General features: G+C 48.1%; 1 protein-coding gene across 1 annotated transcript in view; it reads right to left on the bottom strand.

The window, feature by feature from the left end:
• The window catches only part of PFDN1 (prefoldin subunit 1), a 55,712-nt gene that overhangs the window by 17,454 nt on the left and 21,366 nt on the right, over nucleotides 1–16,892 (bottom strand). The window contains exon 3 of the mRNA XM_075009741.1: nucleotides 9,253–9,337. Within this exon, the coding sequence (XP_074865842.1) occupies nucleotides 9,253–9,337 (85 nt within the window). The remainder of the gene's footprint in view (nucleotides 1–9,252; nucleotides 9,338–16,892) is intronic.

Genomic DNA, 16,892 nt, shown 5'->3' with positions numbered 1-16,892 from the left:
CTTTTGCTTCCTTTGGGCCACGGAGAGGTTCTCCCTGGCCAGGCCCATGAGCTCAGTGAGTTTTTCCCCGGAAGGTCAGTACATACTGTACCACTGACTCCCCTTCAGGAGAGGCTGTCCCCTCCCACACTTCTCTGAGCAAGTCCAGGGGTCCCCGTACCCTCCTTCCATACAGCAGCTCAAATGGGGAGAACCCCGTGGATTCCTGGGGCACCTACCTGTATGCAAACAGCAGGTGGGGTAAGTACTTGTCCCAGTCATGGGGGTATTGATTTATGAAGGTTCTCAGCATCTGCTTCACAGTCCCATTGAACCTCTCCACCAGCCTATTGGTCTGCGGGTGGTAGGCTGTGGCCCAGGTGTGCCGGACCCCACACTTGTCCTACAAGCTTTGCAGCAGGGCCGACGTGATGTTGGACCCCTGATCTGTGAGGACCTCCTTGGGGAACCCCACTCTGCTGAAAATGGACAGCAGTGCATCTGGCATGGTGACAGCGTCGACAGAGGTCAAGGCCACTGCTTCTGGGTATCGCATGGCAAAATCTACCACCACCAAAATATATTTCTTCCCCGAACGCGTTGCCTTGCTGAAGGGTCCCACTATGTCCATAGCCACTTTCTGGAAAGTCTCCTCTATGATGGGCAGTGGCCTCAGGGCAGCTTTCCCCTTGTCCCGGCTCTTCCCCACCCTCTGGCAGGGATCGCAGGACAGGCAATACAGACGGACAGCTGCAAAGATCCCTGGCCAGAAAAAGTTCTGTAACAACCTTCTCCTGGTGCGGTGGATCCCCTGGTGTCCTGCGAGCGGGACATCATGCGCTAGGTACAGCAACCTGCGCCAGTTCTTTTGGGGAACCACCAGTTGCCTCTGTACCTTCCATGGCTCCGCTTTGCGTCTGGGAGCCCATTCCCGGTACAGCAATCCCTTTTCCCCACAGGAATCTCTCCCTGCAGCCGTCCCCCAGCTGTGGAGCTGGGCTGAGACTGGCCAGTTACCTCAGCTTCTGCAAGGAGGGGTCTCTCTGCTGCTCTGCCTGGAACTCTTCGGCTGGGGCAGGGGCAGATGTTACTTCCCCATCCCTGCCTAGCTCCAGCACCCCTGGCCTGTGAGATCTGGTTTTTAGGGGCCCCCTTTCTCTCAGGGTTGGCCCCTGTGGCTTTGGCTGGGCCTGTACCCCTGAATCTGGGGAACGCACCCCTCGTTTTCTTTGGCTATGGGTCAGGACCAGGGCACAAGGGCGTTCACCTGGCCAGTTCTCCAGGTCAGCCCCCATCAGTACATCCGCCAGCAAATGGCTGTGCACGCCCACCTCCTTGGAGCCTTCCTTGTTCCCCCACTTCAGGTACACCCTCGCCATGGGCACCTTGAAAGGGGTCCCATCAATTCCTGTTATCGTCAGGTGGGAATTGGGTATCATGTGGCCCGGTGCCACCACCCCGGGTCGGGCCAGCGTCACGTCAGCGCCTGTGTCCCAGAACCCTGTGACCTTTTTCCCGTCTATCTCGAGGTGTTTGAGACGCTTGCTCCACAGAGGTAGTGCCGCCCCCACTCTGTAAACTGACCTCTGAGCATCTGGTCCCCCTGAGGAGCTGGTCTGTGGGGTGGACTCGGCCCAATCCGAGTGCCCATTGTCAGCACCACCCGCCTTGGCCGCCAGCCCCTCTGGCTTCTGGGACTCCACCCAGTTGACTCCATGACCCCCCGGCCTGCTCAACCTGTCTGGGAGCTTGGGTCACTGGGCTGCTCTATGCCCCTTTCACCCACAGCGAAAACAGCCTGGGTCTTGTTGTGTCCCTCGGGCCGGCTGCTCTGTCCAGGCTCTGCTTGGCTCTCTGGGGGGTGGGTGGCCGGCCTCTCTTTCCTGGGCTTGCCCGAGAGGTGGTCCCCTCTGTCGTACGGTCAGGAACCGGTCTCTCTGAGATTCTCGGTCTCTCCGGGACTCCCTCTTTGTGGGGCTCGCTTTCAAACCTGGCCCGGCTGTTTGTGAAGTCATCTGCCAGTTTCCCTGCATTGTGTGAATCCCCAGGCCTCCGGTCCACGAGCCACATGCTCAGCTCAGGTGAGCACATCTCGTAGAATCGCTCCAGGACCGCCAGCTCGATCAGGTCCTCTACGGACTGGACTCCCATTCCGAACACCCACTTCCGGTAGTATTGCCTCAGACGGGCGGTTGTATCTACATGGGTTTCCTCTGGCCTCTTCTGCGCCTCCTGGAACTTCTTGTACATCTCCGGAGTCAGCCCGAACTTATGCAGCAGGGCCTGTTTGAACCATTCATAGTCCCCAGGCTGTAGCCCCTCCAGCTGGCTGAGCACCGCTGCGGCCTTCTGGCCCAGCAAGGGGGTGAGGTGCTGGAGCCACTCAGCTGGGGGAACCTCATGCAACTCTCAGGCTCGCTCAAAGGCAGTAAGGAACTCGTCCATGTCCCCTGGGTCCTGACACTGGGCCAGCACATGCATCTCCAAGTGACTGGCCACCCCGAGCCGTCTGACCCTCTCCCCGCTTACCGCAGCTGGGGCCTCTTGGCATCTCACCTCTGCCATGGCCCGCTCATGCTCCCGCTCTCGCTCTCTCCCCTCCCGCTCTCGCTCTCTCCCCTCCCGCTCTCGCTCTTGTAGCTGGCGCTCATGTTCCCTCTGCCTTTCCTGGGCTTCCAGTTCCTTTAATCTCACCTCGAGCTCCAGCCGTCGCAGCTCTGCAGCGGGGGACTCTGCCCGCGATGGACCACCGCTAGCTGAGTGCGACCTGGTGGGCACCGTGTGTGTCTGACGGCATCGAGCCCCCGCTTCTGTCAGAGAATCTGAAACGCTTCCCGAGGCTGACCAGCCACTTTCTGCCAGGACAGGCTCTGCCCCCCTGGATCGGTCATTCTTTTCCAGCTGGGCAATCAGCTGGGCCTTGGTCGCCTTCCCCACAGTCAGGCCCCTCTCTCTGCACAGCCCCGCTAGCTCTGCCTTCAGAAGTCAGGTATAATCCATCTCCCCGCTGTCTCCTGGGGTATCCACTCACCAGCAGCAGCTGCAGGAATTGCTCTGTTCCCCCTCTGGCTCTTGTGAGGCTCCTTCCTTCTCTTGCGCTCAGTCAGCCACTGCTGGGAGCTCATCCGTGGGTGCAGTGCATCCCACTTCTGACACCAGTGTGATGGGGTTCAGGGGTCCCTCTGCACTGCACCCCGTCCGCTGGCAGGAGTGACTCTCACTCAGCAGGTACAACAGGAGGTTTATTAGGCAACAGATGCCCAGTTTCTCACAGAAGTGACAGTACAGCAGTCAGAGACAGTCCTTCCAACCCGTCCTGGGGAGAAGACCCCGAGGGGTGCCCCTCTGGGGTGTAGCTTTCCCCCTCCTCAGGCTGGCTGCCCTCCAGCTCTCTCGTCCCCTAGCCTCTAACTGCCGTCCTTGATTAAAACCCCAGCTCGACTCCTCCCTCCTCTTTGTTCAGGGCAGAGGTGTTACCTGCCAGTTGTAGCCCCAGGGTCATCCCTAGCCAGTGGGAGCTGATCTGCTTGCCTCTCACATCCAGCCTGACTCACACATGCACTCCCCCCGACTCTATCACAGATGCCAAAGCAGAGGGCTTTAGTTTTGCTCAGCAGGCTCAGGTGTCAGCCCCCTCCTGGGGTTGTGTAGTAATTCTTGTTGTCAATATGGAGTCACAGTGCAATGAATTTTGAGAGCCCCTAACTTAGAGCAACGAGTCTCCCAACTCACACAGATGTTCAATGGCAGTCCAGGACCTAACATTCTTCCGCACTTTCAAAAAGCACACTATTTTTAGCACGCGACGTCCCCGCAGAGCCAGGATTTGACTATTAGTTATGAATGGGGCTAGGAGCACTACCTATTCAGGTAGACCAACACTCGCTCACAAGTCCCTGCTTTTCAGCTTTCAGGTGCTTCAAAAACACTTTGCCAACTTCCCTGCCGCGTCTTAGGCTTGCTTTTGGAGCGGGGTGGAGGAGGAAAGAAAGAAATATGATTATTTCAAGCCAAACTAATTCAGCTCTTTCCAGTGCCATTGGCAACGGGTTGAGTTGGGTGTCATTCTGAAGCCCTTTCTCCCACAAACACAATGGTACTAAACAAAACAACCCCAGAACAATGACGTGGATCTATATTTGAGAAAATGTTAAAGTATTTTAAAATTCACATCAAATACACAATCCTTATAACGTTAAGCTGTGGGAGGACATAGGCAGCATCTAACAGTTGAGGGCAAAAACAGAGTCTTCGCTGAAGTGCTGGAGCTGTGTCACTGTAGTTGGGATGGGGAGGTGGTAAGAAAGCAGCAGACATGGAAAGTAAAGCCATCCTTCAAAACCTATCCACATTTAGTGACTTAGAGCTGGGGATTTTTAACCTGACCACGTTTCTCTCAGTCTAGTGTTTTCTTTAGGACAACTTAGTTGGATCACTAAGAGAACTTAAGTTTCACTTTCTTTCCTCCCATATCACTGGTTGGTTTCAGGAACAGAGAAATTTTCTCAAATCACTTCTGACAGAAGTAGATGGAACATGAGACTTAGGTGTTCCCTTGGAAATTCTCAGCTCAAAGGAAGCCTCCATGTAAGACTTCAACCTTCTCACAGGGAATCCCCTGGCTCCCCATGGAACAGCCAGCTTAAAGGGTAATTAATAGTGGATATGAATCTTCGTTTTAAACTGGAGATGCTTTAGAGAACCTGGCCCCCATATCAAAGGAGAGCGCAATCTAACTGGCAGCCTTTCCCACTCCCACCTCTTACTGAGATCAGTCACTGCTTTTGTTACAGTCAGTTCAGTGCCAGTAACCACTGGCCAAAAGCAGCTGTACGCTTCAAAGGAGAGAAAACATCCATCAAGCGGACAGCTCTGAAGCTCTGCCTAAGAAGTTAGAAGGTTATAATTTATGGGGAGCTCCACCCATTCTGCTTAACCCAGCAATCTGAAAGTTCAGAAGGTTAAGCACTGTTTCCCACGAGGAACAGGAACAGATGGAGACATGCAACTGAAGGTTACAGTCACAGAAAACTGACCACGGTCTGGCAAGACAAGCACTGTGGGAGCCCAACAGTCAGTAAACAAAGGCCTATCAACCAGATTCCACACAGCTTTAACACTAGGGCTACATCTAACCAGGAAGTTTAGAGCTGCCTTTCAGTCTCACTGTAGCTTCACCTGGCCTGTGAAATGTCCAGTGTGTGGTAACAATGACTGTGGCCTGCATACACTAGAGCTTACCCCTCTTACGGCACAACTATTACCAGTGATGTTAGTCTGAGAACATATGTGATTTTGTGGGCAAGATACCAACAGAAACTTAAGGGAGGTGTCACTTGGGTCATAGAAATCTACAGAACCATAATTTGCTTGGCAGAAATTTTCATAACATGTGACTGTGTGTGTGTGTGTGTGTGTGTGTGTGTGTGTGTGTGCATGTAAGTATAATTTAAAAAATATTTAACAGGTGTGTCAAACACGTGGCCCTCAAAGTTAAATCGTGGCCCTCAACTGACAGCACTGTATTATCACTTTATGCTCAGAACATTTCTGATCATTTTGATGTTACAGATTACAATACTGCAAGGAGCACTCCAGACTGATTCATCATCAGCAAAAAAAGAGAAGGTTCGGTGGCACTGAGTATCAGCTTGGTTTATTATGACAAAAGAGTTGTAATTATGCATGATATATCAGCTCGCAGCCAGAAATTACTGGAATCCATGTGCAATGTGCAAACAGTACACAGATAGTTACATAATTATGTGATGTAATGTACATTAATTACACTAACAAAAGTATTATGAAATCTTTGTTTTTACTTTAGTCTTGATCATTTTTACACATCTATGGGGAGATTAGGAAAACCCATTAATAATTAAATATTTTAATGAAATCCCCTGCAGAGGACATAGCTAACTACAACCCTCAGTGGTAACTTAAAGTTTGTAAGAAGTACAACCATAAAGTGAATTAGGCAAGGCTGGAAATGAAATACACTAAAAGTTTGGAAAAAAAAAAGATTTCAGGACAGCCGCCAACAGTGGGCAAGACTCGCCTTATCCTAGTTCCCACGGCACGCATTTCGAGAAGAGGACGACCTGCTCCTTTCACAATAAGCTGGAAGCCCAAAGGCACACATTAAGTAGAGTTTCAACACATGAGAAACTGTATAAAGCAGTCACGCTCAGTGAGAATGCTGGCCTTTCTTTGACAACTCAAGAATTCTAACAAATTTCAAATGAAACACTAAGTGTGGCTTGAATGACTTCCCCAGAAGTAACCAAGAACTATTTGAGCTCATTAGATGCTGTTAAACACCAAGAAAGAGCAATTTTAAAGCTACAGGTGAGCTTACCCCATGCAGGATGGACCACACCTCTTTATTATGACAATAGCATAATATTACATCACTGATGAGACAGCATATTACTCAGATGGATACTCTGGGTCATGATTTGGATAAAGCCTCCAAAACTCAAGGTTCCCATTACGGAACACAAACCAGTGTTGTGCTCAAACTCCAAGAAGGAAGCTAGAGTGCAGGTGGCGCAGACTATTATAAAGCTAACTACAGACAAGTTGGCATAAGGAAGCTGCCACCTCACAGCAGTCCATGGAATTACTTCATAAATCTCACAAGGAAGTGGACTCAAGTTCTCTTGAATGTCATGCATATCACAGAGAGTTGCTACTAACCTCTAGATTTTTGGAAAAGACAGATGGTTTTGAGTGCTCTTTCTGAGATGCTACCCAAAACTTGCACCAGATGCTGGCCTTGTGGCAGTTGCTGGGGTACAGCATGATTGATTATGACAGAGGTGTGTTCCTATCACTTAGGCCAGGGATCAGCAACCTTTCCGAAGCGGCGTGGCAAAATCTGACCTTTTGACTTCTATGTAGATCCCAGTGCTGTCTGCTACTCTCGCAAGTCACTAATAGTCCTACTTACAACAGCTTCATTAATCAATAAGATGCAGACCTTTACCATTTAGGTGGTGGTTTGCAGCATTAGCTGGTGTTTTGTTAATCCACAGACTTCGAGCAAGCTCCCGACTTCACAGGGGAGGAGATGGGGCTGAGCTCCCGCCTCACGTGCCAGGGATTGCTGACCCCAACTTAGACCAAAAACCACCACACGCCTAACTAGAAAGACCAAATTATCTTCCTGGAGGCATCTGATTCAGTCCCCAAAGAGCCTGATCTTGCCCTGAAGATGCTAAGAACACCTCAGACAGTCATATGTGCACAGAGCTGATCACATGCCATATTTAGGATTTGAAGACCAACAGTGCAACACCTGCAGAGGGATGCTGATGGATGTTTTCCATGACAAAAAGGAAAAAAACTGCCAACAGCAAGGTATGCAGTTTTACCCACTACCAAGACGATGAATTATCACACAATAGAATAGTTTCAGGATCAGAAAGTGAATTCAAAACAACCTTTAATGGCCGCTAAGCCAGCATGACAGCAGGAGGGAGACTCATTAACATCACTGACATTGGGTTTCATCACTGATAGTCCCAGCAATGAGGTTAACCCAAGCACCTTGGCTCAGAAATGACAGCTGTCATTTGCAAGTGGATCTTTCACATTATTCAGAGAGAGAGAGAGAGAGAGAGAGAGGGAGAGAGAGAGAGAGCTGGGGGGAGTGTATTTTTTATAAATATAGTGTTAATCTTTTTCTCCAGAGCCTAGGGCAGCACTCTTTGTCTACACTGCCCTGGACTGCACAACTAAATAGGCACAGTTACAGCTTGATCAGATCCGATAACAACCCACACTTGTTAATGTCCAAAATGCAGTTAAAACGTTACCTTCCCTCCCATCATTAATCCAGCTGCCCACCAAGGCAACTCTGCTTTCTGCTGAAAACTGAGATATTTAGAAACAGATTTTCAAAAGTTAAGATACCATTTTTGTTAGGATGCTGCTGTAACAAAAACATGCTTTCACATTAAAGAGTTTGTCATGGTGCTGTTATGGTTGCAGGCATCTCTTGGTCATTGGAGTGTGTATTACTTTTCAAGATAACAGTTAAACCACCACACACACGAATGGTAGATACCAAGGCAATGCCAACTTAAGGCTGTCCTACACAAACACCCACAGCTATTTTAAATCTGCCCTCAGCCTACCCATGTGCTTTGAATAACAACATTATTCACCACATGAAATCCCCAGTCATTAAAACAAGCATGGGTAACCACAAATAGTCGGTTGCAAGAGTGGCCCTTCTTCACTTAGTAAGCTGCAGTCCAGGACCCACTGGGGTTCCACCTGCATCTCTGAGGACCGCCCCCCCATCTGTCCTCTGTCCCCCACGCACCTCTCAGGCACTGGGGCATGTGAGCTGCACACTTACCTGTTCCTCCCCCACCCACCCAGCACTTTTGGAGCACATGAAACACCTGATTCACACTCCATCCCTGCTCTTCCACCTCTGTCCCAGAGCTAGAATGCTGCAAACAGCTGATTTCCACCCCAGCTGAAGCGATACCACTGTGAGCACCAGAAAGGTCTGTTCCTGCAGGTCCACCTGGCCAGGAATCAGCCAATGGGAGCTGCAGGGGACAGTGCCTGCAGTTGAGTGCGGGGAGCACAGAGAAACCTGTTCCCCACCACCATGGAACTGGAGCTGACCGAGATAAGCGCCCAGCACCCCAGTCTCTGTCCACTACTCCAACTGACTCCTAGATCCCATACCCCAACCTTGAGCCCCATCCTGCACTTAATTCTTGCTGAAACCCCACATCTGCACTCCTCTCCTGACTTAATGGTGACATTTTTGGACCATTTCTATTTGCATCCATCTGAATAATTAAATGTAAGGTGCACAGCAGCTGATGTTGAAGGGAAAAATTGGTCAAGATTAAATGGACAGAAGGTCCTGTTTCCAGAGTTCCAACTTGCAAAAGGAACTTCACTGAAATTACTGTGCATTTCTTATATATTTCTGAATTGCTCAAATATTCAAATTAGGTAAGATGTCTAAATCACACTCATTACTTCTAGACTAGATAGGACGATACCTAACAGTGAGGTCTGTAGGATACGCATTGCTAATATTACAACGCCGACAGCTGCTGCATTCTCCCCAAGAGATAGTAATGTTTCAGCAATGGGTAGGAATTCTAGTGTGTTAAGATCCTTTAAGATGAAAATCTCTACATAAATAGACTATAGGCATAAGGGATACAACAGACTACCATGCTGAGGTTTTCTAAGGCACTACTTTTTAAATATTATCTTCATTCACCTACAACTTACCTCAAGTTCTTTAATTTTCTCTTCTGCTATTTTCTGTTTTTCTAACAATTGGTTGTGGATTACTCCCTTGGACTGAAGAATAAACCTACAAATGAAAAAGAAAGAGAAATCAGGCAAATTTACTACAGTCATCAAAAGTTAAACTACATCAGCCAAACACTGCTTACTCTCTCTGTGCTCTGGAAGGACAGACTGCAGAGAGAGCTCTTTACAGCACAATACAATATAATACAATTGGTCACTCAATGGTTTAGTGAAAGTGATGCAGACTTCACTCAGCTGAAGACAAACTAAAAACTTAAAAGGAGGGAGTAAAGCTTGATGCCAATCTTTTCTGCCCCATGCGTTACCACCAGCTGTCTATCTTTCCTAATGGTCTTAACATTTAGAGAAGACACTGTAGTTGCAAAGTCTGCGGGTGAAATACTGAAGATGTGGACCATAGAACATGTCACACAACTGCTCACACATACTAAGAGGTGACACTTGGGCACCACACTAACCTTTAGATTTCCATGCAAGTCCTACAATTTCACTATCTCAGTTTAAGCATTTGAATACAGATACACTTGATCCTTATTTCATGACACCTGGATATTTTATGGCATATGGAATGCCTTCGGTATGTTAGGGATCCAACCAAGAATCATTAAAGGACTTCTTCCCTAGATTATTTATGCCTGGAGTCTGACTGCTTCCTATGGTTAAAACTCAGAATTTCCATTCTGTGGGGAATTCTGACATTTCAAAGAAGTCCTCATTCTATTCAGAATGAAAAACTGAAATTTCAGTTTAGCCTAGAAAGGAAATTCTGGTTTTTTTTTTTTAAATAACCATTTCAGTTCCTTTCTTCTACATGCAACGGAGCAGCCAGTCACCCCCACCTTCCAAGCTGCATTACACTCCTGGGGATGCCACAGGATTCAGGTGAGCTCTCCACCACAGAGCAAGGATCCTACAGTTCCTGCAGTCAGAGCCCAATCTCGGAGCAAACCACATGGCAAGACAAGGTCCTGGAACCTGAGGTCCTGGCCTTCAGAAATTTGTCATGGAAGGGACACCCCAGAGCCAAAGAAACCCTATCTGTGTTCTCTTAGACATTCATTGAACACAAACGCAATTCTGACAAATGTTTCGGGTTTAATGTATTGGTGTTTTCCAGCGAACCTTGTCCCTGACCAGCTGTAGTTAAGAGTCGGGTGTTAATATTTTAGCAGTCACAGAAGACATGAACCTGTGTGATGGCTGAGAGAAGGCAAACCCCGGCTGTTCGCGCCATGAAGACAGATTTATGCTTGTTTGGATGCCCTTAGCTGTGCTTTCACAGTTCCCATTGCTTAGGGCATCTTTATTTAAAGTGAATGTTGAATTCCAGTGCTTGCTACAGTTCAGTTTTGTCACATGCACATTTTTTTAAATTGAAGCTGCAGTCGTGAGCATCTAGTTCTCACCTTTTCTCCATTTAAAAATCAAGTTAGGAAGATAAGTTTCCAATGAATTAGAGATGAAAGTCACAGCAAGCTTGGACCGCCATCAAAAGAGAACTGCCCCAAACTGCTCAGTGTCTGGAGTCTGGTCTCAGAATAAGACACTGACTGACAGCTTGCAAAGAGGTAAAGGCTAACTGAGTTCAAGTAAATTTTAGGAACCTGACATCGCTTCCTTCAGCGCCTCCTCTCACACCCAAGGAATTCACAGGCAATGGATTAGCCTCTTCCCTACTTAGAAAGTCACCCAGAAGGATTAAAAGGAGCCTTCACAGTTCATGCCATTGTGTTCCAGGTCTCTCTCAGGACCAACTAGTGTCTGGGACCAGGTCTTCATGCCAGGTGACAAGTGCTCACGTTAAACAGCTAAAAAGACTAGCTGCAGACCGGGCAGTGCCAGACTACATGCCTCTTCTGCATAAAAGCTTCAATTCACTATGTTACAATCTCCCATGACAAATGGAGATGATTAACGGGTCTGTTCAGGGCCTGGAAGATGAACAAGTCTTGTACTTCTTGAAAAATGTACCCAACACCAGCAGCCTGGAGACTGAGCTTGCGTGAACAACACCTGGTGCTACTGAAGCCCTGGAATTCATAGCAACAGCTGCCTTTAAGTTTAACTTGTTGCCAATTCACGCTCACTTTAGTGTGGTTTTCAGTTGCACTGCACAGTGCATTCCTTGATTTTCTTACACTTACTTTTCCTTCCTGGCCTCACTCCACTTTCTCTTTTATAATTCATCGGTAGCTCTCACACAGCTTTCAATGTCTCTCCTCAGGTCATCCCCATCATATACCCCCTTCCTTCTATCCTATCTGATTTGTCAGTTTTTATTGCAATTTTTCTTCTTTTTGGTCCTCTGTACTTGTATTGGAAATGAAATTGATCAGAAGAAGTGGGTCTGTCCCACTCGTCACTGAATAAATCATTTTGTTAGTCTTTAAAGTGCTACATTTTGCTGCTTTGTTTTGGTAGAGTACACACTATCACAGCTACCTCTCAATTACTATTCAACTTAGCTGGAATGTTCATTGTTGAGTGGGGGAGAAATTAAGCACTAATGTTTCCATGGAGTAACTACTGTGGCGTGTTACACTGATTTGTATTGCTACATATGAGTTGATATCGCTGCACTGCAAGAGACGCGACTCGCAGATTCGGGATCTCTAAAGGAAAAGGACTACACCTTTTCCTGGCAGGGTAAAGCCCAAGAAGAACCCAGAGAGCATGGTGTTGGCTTTGCTGTCAGAAACATCCTTCTACAAATGGTGGATTTAGTCATGGGTGGATCAGAAAGACTTCTTCGGATCACGCTTCAAACTTGCGCCGGTCCTGTCCACCTGATCAGTGCTTATGCTCCAACCCTGTACGCCACACCAGAAGTAACAGACAAGTTCTATGATGTGCTTAGTGCTGCTGTAGCGCAAATACCTGCTCGTGAACAACTGTACATCTTGGGTGACTTCAATGCAAGAGTTGGAGCTGATTGGGCCTCGTGGCCTTCCTGCTTAGGACACTTCGGTGTGGGAAAAATGAATGACAATGGACAGCGTCTCCTTGAACTGTGCATGTACCACAATCTGTGCATCACAAACACATTCTTCTGAACGAAGCCACAGCACAGAGTGTCGTGGAGACACCCACGCTCAAAGCACTGGCACCAACTAGATGTGGTCATCACTAGGCGTAATAACCTCAAAAACGTCCTTCTGACACGCAGCTATCATAGTGCTGACTGTGATACAGATCACTCGCTAGTTTGCTCCAAGCTCAAGCTGAGACCCAAGAAGCTGTACCGCTCTAAACCTGCTGGAAGGCCCCGCATTGACGCCAAAAAGACGGCAAACTCGGAGAAAGCTGAAAAGTTCAGAGAGACCCTCCAGGAAAATCTGTGCAGCGGCCCTGGGGGCGCCGATGCGACATCCAAATGGCAACATCTGAGGGATACAGTTTACAACACGGCCTTGTCGGTGTTTGGAAGAAGAGCTAGAAACACGAACGACTGGTTCGAAGCTAACTCCGATGAGATGATTCCAGTCATTGAAAAGAAGAGCGCTGCACTCCTGCAGTACAAACGCTCACCGAGCCAGAGTACCCAGCAAGCACTTGGAGAGGCCAGAAGAACAGTACAGCAGACAGCCAGGCACTGTGCCAACAACCGCTGGCTCCAGCTATGCAGCAGCATCCAGACCTGTGCCGACTTTGGTAATCTCAGAGGAATGTACGAGGGTATGAGGAAGGCATTAGGACCCACCCAGAACAAGATGGCACCTCTGAAATCCAAATCTGGTGAAGTAATCGCTGACAAAGCCAAACAGATGGAGCGCTGGGTTGAGCACTACTCCGAGCTGTACTCACGCGAGAACGTTGTGGTTGACGCAGCCCTCAATGCCGTCGAGCTCCTACCAGTAATGGACGAACTGGATCAAGAACTGACTGTGGATGAACTGAAGAGAGCCATCGAAGCATTGCAGCAGGAAAGGCCCCTGGTCAGGATGGTATACCACCAGAGGTAATCAAATGTGCCGCGGACACACTCCTGGAACCCCTACATGAGCTACTGTGCCTGTGCTGGAAAGAGGGTGAGGTTCCACAGGATATGCGCAACGCTAACATTGTAACGTTGTATAAGAACAAAGGAGACAGAAGCGACTGCAACAACTACCGTGGAATCTCCCTCCTAAGAGTCACTGGTAAAATGTTCGCTCGCGTCATCCTTGGCAGACTCCAGAAGATTGCTGAGAGGGTGTACCCTGAATCGCAGTGCAGATTCCGTGCAGAGAGGTCTACCGTCGACATGGTCTTCTCTCTAAGGCAGCTGAGCAAGGCAGGGAGCAGAGGAAGCCACTCTACATAGCCTTCATTGACCTGACCAAGGCCTTTGACTTGGTCAGCAGGGATGGACTGTTCAAACTGCTCCACAAGATAGGCTGTCCTCCACGGTTACTCAAGATGATCCAGTCATTCCACAAAGACATGAGAAGAACCATCCAATATGACGGTGCGCTATCGGATGCTTTCAGAATCGGGAGCAGCGTCACACAAGGATGCGTGCTTGCTCCGACATTGTTCGGGATCTTCTTCGCACTCCTCCTGAAGCATGCCTTTGGATCTTCAACAGAGGGCATCTTGCTGCACACAAGATCTGATGGGAAACTGTTTAACCCTGCAAGGCTGAAAGCTAAGTCTAAGGTGCGGGAAGTCCTCATCAGAGACATGCTGTTCGCAGACGATGCTGCTGTAGTGTCTCACACAGAAGACCAGCTTCAAAAGCTGCTGGATCAGTTCTCCAAAGCGTGCAAGGACTTTGGGCTTACCATCAGCCTAAAGAAGACAAACGTACTCGGTCAGGATGTTGCTGAATCCCCATCAATCAGCATTGACAACTATATGTTAGAGGTCGTCCACGAGTTCGTTTACCTCGGGTCCACCATCACTGACACCCTGTCGTTGGACACTGAGCTAAACAGGAGGATCGGAAAAGCGGCCACAACTTTGTCCAGACTCAGCAAGAGAGTGTGGAATAACAACAAGCTGTACACTCACACCAAAATGCAAGTCTACAGAGCCTGCATCCTCAGCACCCTCCTTTATGGCAGCAAGACTTGGACCCTGTATGCCCGTCAGGAAAAGAGGCTGAACGTCTTCCACTTGCGCTGCCTCAAGCGCATCCTTGGAATATTATGGAAGGACAGAGTGACCAACACAGCTGTCCTCGAGCAAGCTGGAATCCCAACCATGCACACCCTCCTCAGGCAGCGTCGACTCCGCTGGCTTGGCCACGTCCACAGAATGAATGATGGAAGGATTCCAAAAGACATCCTGTATGGTGAGCTAGCCTCTGGCAAAAGACCTCCCGGACGCCCCCAGTTGTGCTACAAAGATGTCTGCAAGAGAGACCTCAGAGAGGTAGACATCGAGCTGGACAGCTGGGAAGAAATAGCAGACGACTGCAGCAGATGGAGGCAGGGGTTACACAAGGGCCTTCAGAAGGGCGAGATGAAGATCAGACAGCTAGCAGAGGAGAAGCGAGCGCACAGAAAGCACAATAAGGACTTGCCAGACACCCACTACATCTGCAAGAGATGCAGCAAGGACTGTCACTCTCGTGTGGGTCTTTATAGTCACAATAGATGCTGTAAATGAAGTCCTCAATTGAAACTTTAAAGGGCGCGATCCATAGTCTATGCAGATTGAAGGATGCCTACTACTACTACTGCTGAGTATGACATTTCTTGAACTTTAAAGGAATGTCAAAAACCTAGAAAGTAGGAACAGGAACTCTCTTCAGTATGGGTGCAAAAATATTCTAAAATTGTTAATTCAGTGCAAACTGCATGAAAAAACTGAACAGCTGATGAGACTGCAGGGACTAGAATTTTAGAGTGTTCATTTTTACCTTGCATATGATGTAATGCTCAGGAGATAGGCAATTTAAAAGCAAGGGACAGATTCTCAGCTGGTGTAATTTAAATTAACGGACCTATGACAATTTCCGCCAGCTGAGGATGTGCTCTCCAATATGTAAATGAGAAAAATAAAGCCAGGAGAGCTAAGTTGCCTGCTTAAGAAGTGTGGGGTTGAGCTTGCAAGACTAACCTGACTTACACAAGCTAGACAGGGTAAGAAGGCACTTAGCAACGTTCTGCCCCACTCATGTCTAGTTTCCTCATGTGAAGTTCCACCTCTCAAGATTTATTCATTTTAACTGGGATGACTGGTAAGTTCCACGATGTGCATGTTGCCGTAACAAATACCATGGCAATCCCTACTCCAGAAAGCTTTTTCCTTAACCATGGATCCAATAGGGACTGGCATGGGGCCAAACTCCCTTCACTTGCTTCTTTCTCCAGAGGCAAAATTTCTGCTCCCAACTGCTCACACACCTTCAGAACAGCGTACAACAACCACCCAGAAAGAGTTGTGAATTTCCCTTGTCAGTAGAATTAGCTGTTAACTTTAAAGCCTAATAACTTCCATGACTGCTTCTCATACAAGAAATACCCATATCTCACGTAGCAGATTAATCAAATACTGATGTTCCATTATTTGAAAGGATGGCCCATTAAAAATAAGGTTGCAAATTTTTAACAGAAAAACACCTCAATGTTCTTTTGATGTTTTGGACACATAAAATAATTCCTAAGGTCCTTAGGAACTGATAAAAATAAGAAGCCGGGAGTCTTCTCAAATACATTAGGCTCCTCTGGTGCCATGTGCTGCAGATTGTTCAATACTATCTAGGCTGCCAGCAGCACAAGCTGCTCTGTACCAGGGTAAATATTTCCTCTCCCAGCCCCACGTTTGCAGAGCATGTCAGCACCTGGCCTCCACTGCCTGCAATAGCGCTGAGCAGCAGCCGTGGTATTGGAGGCTGCTGCGCACTGGCAGGCTGCGGGTGGCAACCGCGCTCTGCCCTCGTGCTGTCGGCTCAGAGCCAGGGCCTGGAGAAGCCACAGCGCCGAGTGCGCCAGGAGCCCCAGGAGGTGGAAGGATCTCCTGTCCCAGTGTCATGGCTCCTTCCCCACTCTAGCAAGACAAATGCAGAAGTGGGGGCCAGCAAAAGTACCTCCAAAACCTTATCTACCAGGTGTTAGTATAAACTTCCCCCCCAAAATCCTAAACACCTTAGATTGTGGGGATAAAATTCACTGCCACCACCCAAGTAATAATAAGGAAACCAGGGAGAGACTACTTGGGAAATCTCAGCCCCAAAAGTGAAAAACCAGGACACAAACATTAACCAATACCAGTTTAATAAAAAGAAAAAGAGAGAACTTTTATTATTACAACAATATTCGTGCTGCAAGCCTCATGACTAGATGGAAGAGTCACAAAGTAAAACACATGGGGAGTCTCCACCATGGGCCTAGAACTTAGTTACAAGGAGAGTAAAAGAACATTTCTAAAAAGTGCCCAGACATCAGATCCCAATTCCCGAACCATAAAACAACAAAGCCCAACGGATTTATCTAAACTTTACCCCACTTACAGAAGATTGGAGGGAGATATTCTGTGTCTCCCTCCCTCATGGCTGGAAAGAAGCAGCAGCAATAGAGGACAGAAAAAGGGAGGAGCCAAAAAATTCAATTCTTACCTACATTCCTATAGGCCAACCCCACCTGGCTAAGGAGGTTAACCTTTTTACT

The sequence above is a fragment of the Carettochelys insculpta genome, chromosome 15, assembly GCF_033958435.1.
Source record: "Carettochelys insculpta isolate YL-2023 chromosome 15, ASM3395843v1, whole genome shotgun sequence".
In the NCBI taxonomy this organism is placed as follows: domain Eukaryota; kingdom Metazoa; phylum Chordata; order Testudines; family Carettochelyidae; genus Carettochelys; species Carettochelys insculpta.
Note: the sequence above shows the minus strand (reverse complement) of the source record. Positions and strands in the feature narration are given on the sequence as shown.